General features: G+C 45.6%; 1 protein-coding gene across 1 annotated transcript in view; it reads left to right on the forward strand.

The window, feature by feature from the left end:
- Positions 1–1,403: 1,403 nt before the first annotated feature.
- Positions 1,404–6,100, forward strand: part of LOC117883046 (tumor necrosis factor ligand superfamily member 10-like) — an 18,791-nt gene continuing 14,094 nt past the window's right edge. The window contains exon 1 of the mRNA XM_034781995.1: positions 1,404–1,785. Within this exon, the coding sequence (XP_034637886.1) occupies positions 1,555–1,785 (231 nt within the window). The 5' untranslated portion in view covers positions 1,404–1,554. The remainder of the gene's footprint in view (positions 1,786–6,100) is intronic.

Below are 6,100 nucleotides of genomic sequence, written 5' to 3' on the forward strand. Positions count from 1 at the left end.
ACTTGTGGCACCTTAGAGACTAACAAATTTATTAGAGCATAAGCTTTCGTGGACGTGGGCTGTAGTCCACGAAAGCTTATGCTCTAATAAATTTGTTAGTCTCTAAGGTGCCACAAGTACTCCTGTTCTTCTATCTACTGTCACTTCCTCTAATTTTTTAGGGCATCTTTAATAGCTTCAGGGACAGAAAAACATGCCCCCAGCTGGCAAACTCTAATGTATTTGTTAATGTCCAATCCCTGCAATGCAAATCACTGCCCAAAGGGCTTGTCTATGTGCTTTCACTATGGCATTTCTAATTTAATTATAATCTCTCAGTTCCTACCCTCCTTAACTCCTCTTTCACTTCCATTCTTCACATGCCCCAGTACAGGCATGCCTTCCGAAGGCCCAGGTACTCAGATTAAACAGTTACTTCGCCTTTTATTTAGTAATTTGTATTTACTTTTTCAAACTTTATGCTCTTTGTATCACTTTGATACCTTGGTTTTTTTAAAGTTTATTTTTGTAGCATTTACTCTCATTATAATTATTCTTATTTATATGTATATGGCTTTCCTCATCACCAGGATGAAAGCACTTTAGAAATCTAAGGCCTGATGTTGTAGTCCCTATCCAAATAAAACATGCACATCTTTCTGTAGGAATTCTGTTTACATCAATACTGCAGATTGGGCCCCAAAACAAATTAAGGGCTCAATGCTGCAGATACCTCCCCAGTAATTTTTATTCCCAAAAGTAGATCCATTAGAATTACTTAATTTGAGGAAATCCAAGAGACCAGGTGGAGGAGGTAAACTTAGAGAATTTTTTCACTTGACCAGAGCTCGGATTGGAACAATTTCTGTTGGTGGACGGGACTTGCTTTTGAGCTTCACAGAGCTCTTTCTCAGGCTCAGTAAATTGCTCATTCCCTCCTCTGCAAGTCAGGATAGAGATAATTTCGTCTACTACTGAAATGCAGCCACCTCTGGGGTGCAACACACAGCAGCTGTTTAACTTTTCACTTAAAGACAACCATTTGGGATGAGAAGGAATAAGGACAGAAGAGTCCCACATCCCAGTGAAACAGAGAGGAATCTGGGGAGAGGAACACTGCAGCTAAGAAGCCATCCTCTTAGGGAAATTTGCATCCCTGAAGATCACAGGTTGTGATCACAGGTCCTTGGTTTTATGTCTCACAGGAACAATAGGATTTTAAACAATGACTGGCAGGCAGAGAGTTGAGGCTGTCTCCACGTGTTGTGTCTCGGCGATGCCTTTGTTTATAGGGTGAACTGAACTTTACACTCGATTAGCATCAGGATATGGCAGGGAATCAAATACCGCCTGGAAAGAGACTGGAGCTGTTTAGCTCTGCCTGTCCCTCCCACACACACACACACAGAGAGAGAGAGAGAAGTCTTCTCTCGAGGCAAGAACTTTTCTCTAAACTTGCTTCCTTGTGTGGGTGTGTGAGGAAGGGAAGGTGGGAGGAGGATCCGAGAGACCCAGAAGGGGCTTAGAGGGGAAGTAAAACCAGGGCTCTCGCTTCTGGGATATTTATATAATGCAATGGACAGCCAGCAGCAGAATAACCAGCAGTATTTCCGATCGGATAGCAGCGACTCCTCAGCATGCATGATGGGGTCCGGAGCAGGGCACAAGGACGAGCCAGGCTCCGGGAAGAGGAGAAAGAAGCATTGTAGCCCGGTGTGGATCGCCATGGCTGTGATGTCCATCCTGGCTCTGCAGATCGCCTCTACCACGGGGCTCTTCGTATATTTCACCATGTCGATATCCAAGGTGAGGCCAGGTCAGAAGTAGTAGCACCGAAACTCACTCGCTCTGGTTTGCAAAGGGGGGAGGCGAGATCTTTGTGCATTTCAGCTTTTAAACCCACTTTCGGGGAGATTCAGATGTACTAGCAACAAGAGCTGTGAACTGCACACTCTTTCGGGTGCAACCTTTGGTTTCTTTTCAGAGTGATTTAAATTCAAAAATACGGTTTTGCTTAAGAAAGCTACTGGCACAGTCAAGGAGGGTTTTATTTCCAGAGGTTTCCTTTTGCTTTGCATTCAAAGCAGTTGTGAAAATCTTATGAACTAGCCTCCAGCCCCTTGCTACACATCCCCCTCCCCCCTTCCCCGTTGGACTGAATCATTGAGCTTCTATAGGAAGCTTTGAAAATGTGACTAATCGCTTCCTTGATCAATGCAAAAATATCGTTTCAGGTGAGCGTAGGTGTAATTCTGAAAGCAACACAGGTCCCTGAAAGAATAGGGCAGCCTTGATTTGCATGTTCCCTCTCTGGCCAAAGTTCTGCACAGTTTTAGCAACGGGATCTTGTAGTCAAAGCTCCTGGTTTTGTTTGTGCATGTGGCAACTCTTTTCCCCAGTGGCTGGGCGGGCTCCCTAATTATCCCAGCCGTGATTTGAGCGATGCCAATAAAGCGATTACAGCTTTACAAGAAACTGAAAGCGTCTCCACCTTCCTTAGAGGAAAACGCAAGGTGCCTTAATAACGATCAAACCCGAAACTATTGTTCTCGCGCATAAGTCCCTGCAACGCAGATCTCTGCCTGGCTCTGAGCTGCAATGTACCAGTTCAAACCCACTTTAGATGGGTACTAAACATAGAGCGAGGTGCCACCTTTGCTACTTTGCCTTGTGGCACCCCCCACCCCAACCCCCAATGGAACCAGGACATTTTGTACAAGCAGGCACAACATATTTTTCCCTTTTAAATATGAGATTTATTTTTTTGCATCCATTACTGTCTTGCCAAATTGAGGAATAGGCAAATCCCACCGAATAAGGGGTTTTGTGTGTGTCTGGATCAACACAGACCTGGAGGAATCTACCTATTTTGTAGAATGCAGAGCTTTGCTGATAACAATGACAGGAATGACCCAGTCTTATTCCCCTGGATAGAAGGGGAGAGGGAGAGAAATTACCTCCTATTAAACAACAGTATAAGGCTAATTCAGGAAAAGATGTGTGTTTGGTGCTTAGATGCTATGGTGATGAAGACCCCAGGAAAGACTAGATAGAGAGCAGAGTTTTACCAGGAAGAAAATAAACTTTTATGGCTAAGTGTCCGAAGATAAGAAGTAATTCAGTCTCATGCTTCTGGGTGCCAGGCTCCAGCTTATCCCAGCAGGAGACAGGGAAAGAATTTCCCCCTTCCCACAAACTTCATTGCACAATTGCCTATATATGGTGGTGTTGGGTGAGGAGGGGGTTTGTCTTCTTCAGTGCATCGGGTATTGGCCACTGTTGGAGTCAGTACCCTGTGATCTGGTATGTCAAGACAGGGGCTGCTGGACTAGGGGCCTAATCCAAAGCCCATTAAAGTCAATGGAAAGATTCCTGTTGACTCAGTTGGGCTTTAGATCAGACCCTCTGTGGAGCAGGGGTCTGATCTGCAATGTCAGGAGTCAGGCTGCTGCACTATATGAGCCGGTGATCTGATCTGGCAATGAGAACTCAGTGAGACCTTAAGAACCAGCCCCTGAACTGCCTGCACGCCCAGACTCTCATTGACTTCACTGGGAGTTAAGGGCATAAACAAGGCAGCATCAATCAGTAAATCTGTCTCAGTGCAGGCAACAGTTTAAAAACATGTAACATAATAAATAGGCCAAGTCAAAAAACTGCTTTTCTCTAATTCAGCTTCCCATCAGATGCTAGACTGTAGGGAGCCGTCTGCATGACTTAAAATGTTGAGCTGCTGGTGCTGTTCACAACCCATAAAAAAGCTGCTAGTAGCCGAAGAGCTGTAGAATCCATTGTACTTGTTCCCACCACGTGTCTAAACCCATTTGACAGTAACCATTAACAGGTTTTGGAAAATCAGTTTGGAGTAGTAAGTAATCATTTATGCTGGTTGGGTACAATTTTCAAAAGCATCCAAGTGACTAAGGATTCTAAGTCCCATTTTCAAAAGTGATTTAGGACCAGATTGACAGATGTAAGTGCCTAAGCAGGGTAGGTGCCTAACTCCCATTGATTACACTGCTTAAGCATTTTTGTGTCTTCCACTAGGCACCTAAATACCTGAACTCTGGGCACTCAGGAGCCTAAATCTCACTGAAAGTCAATGGGGCCTTCAGCTTCACTGGAAATTGTACCAATTACTTTATGTAAAACATTACCCTCAAATCTGGCATTTACACTTTGGGCTGGGCAAACATTGAGCCCAAGTCTCCTCTCCCATCAGGCGTGTGAGTCCTATTACACAGTTTTATTTGTGTAATCCAGTACACTCAATCAAAAGCTGAATCCACAGTGCTAGGAGCTGCTCCGAGGAGTTTACAATCCAAGACCCGGATCCTGCAAGCCGTCCAATACAGGCATGCCCCTCTGCCCACGCTGAGCACTGTCTACTTCACTGGCACTTCATGCTGGCCCAGAAACCATCTGTGTAGAACAGCTTACAGCCTCAGGGACACAGAATCCAAGTTACATAGAAAGGGTGAGGAGAGAGGGACACAGACAAATATGTACAATGTTATAGGGATAAATACAATATACATAGCACGTGTGGATCATTATCATATACAGAGAAAATCAGTGCTAGCTATCTCTATCTTTCTCTCTAGTTATCATTAGCTGGCAGATTTATTCTAGGCATTGGAAGGCAATGGAGTTCAACAGAGCTTCATTTGAGCTGGGGCTTGGCAAAGCTGAGCCCCAGCATCTCTAAGCTTGCCAGTTCTTCGCCCCGGCACCTCTGGGCCTGGCAGTTCTTCACCCCAGCACCTCTGGGCTCTGTCAGTTCACGGCCCCGGCACCTCTGGGCCTGGCAGTTCTTTGCCCCAGCACCTCTAGACTTGTTACATCAGTTTTGAAAGTAAATGGCTGGAGCCCCGGAACCCCTTTCATTACAAACTAAGCTCTGGAGTTCAGTGATGTAAAAGCAGCATTAGTGAGATCAGAATCCATCCATCTTAAACCAGGGTTGGGTTGGGGTATTTTTGAGAAAAGTGTGGTAATGATCAGTGAGTATGTTGGCAGTGAGGGGGAGAATAATTGTTTATTATTATTACAGAGCCCCATTGTGCTAGGTGCTGTATACAAACACAGCACCCAAAGAATGTCCCTGCCCCAAAGAGTTTATAATCTAAGATGAGAGACAAGGTGGGGGGATACAAAAACAGACAGCTGGGGGTTGCCCAAGCAAAGAATGAGACAATTCTGGCCAGTATGGCCTGTGGCAGCTGGACAGAGCGGTTTTGGAATGGCGTGGGAAGAGTTTTGAACTTGCTTTGTTTCATTTTCCCAGAAGCTGGTGTCCTTTCCCTGCCCCGGGATACGTGAAGTTTTCATTTCCTAGGGTTGTATGAAATGTACTAGACAGGTAGTGGGACACATGCCATGGGATAAAGATGTGTTTACCGAAAAGTGCTGAGTCTATTCAACATTCTTCAGTAGGTTTTGGAGAATTACTCAATATTTTAGCAATGTACAAGAGCTGGATAATTACATCCTAAGTTACTGCTTATTCATGAGTCCTTAGGGTGCATCTACACTATGGGGACTTGACCCACAGAGCTATAGCCCCATAGTTTAGATCAGGGGTAGGCAACCTTTCAGAAGTGGTGTGCCGAGTCTTCATTTATTCTCTTTAATTTAAGGTTTCGCATGCCGGTAATACATGTTAACGTTTTTTAGAAGGTCTCTCTCTATAAGTCTATATTATATAACTAAACTATTGTTGTAAAGTAAACAAGGTTTTCAAAATGTTTAAGAAGCTTCATTTAAAATTAAATTAAAATGCTGAGCTTACACCACCAGCCTGCTCAGCCCACTGCCAGAACTGGGGTTCTGTTCACCTAGGCCTGCAGTGGGCTGAGCAGGGCGACTTGAGGTCAGGGCAGAGGCTTGGGGTGTGTAGGGAGATGCGGGCAGAAGGCTGGGTGTTGGGGGGGACTCGAGGTCCGGGCAGAGGGCTGGGGTGTGTGGAGGTGCAGGGCAAAAGGCTGGGTGTGGGGGGGTTCAGGGGTCAGGGCAGAGGGCAGTGAGGGTGTGTGGGGGGTTCAGGGTTCAGGGCAGAGGGCTGGGGTGTGTGTGGAGGTGCAGGGCAGAAGGCTGGGTGTGTGGGGGGGTTCAGGGCAGA

Source organism: Trachemys scripta, chromosome 9 (assembly GCF_013100865.1).
Source record: "Trachemys scripta elegans isolate TJP31775 chromosome 9, CAS_Tse_1.0, whole genome shotgun sequence".
NCBI classification, from domain to species: Eukaryota; Metazoa; Chordata; order Testudines; family Emydidae; genus Trachemys; species Trachemys scripta.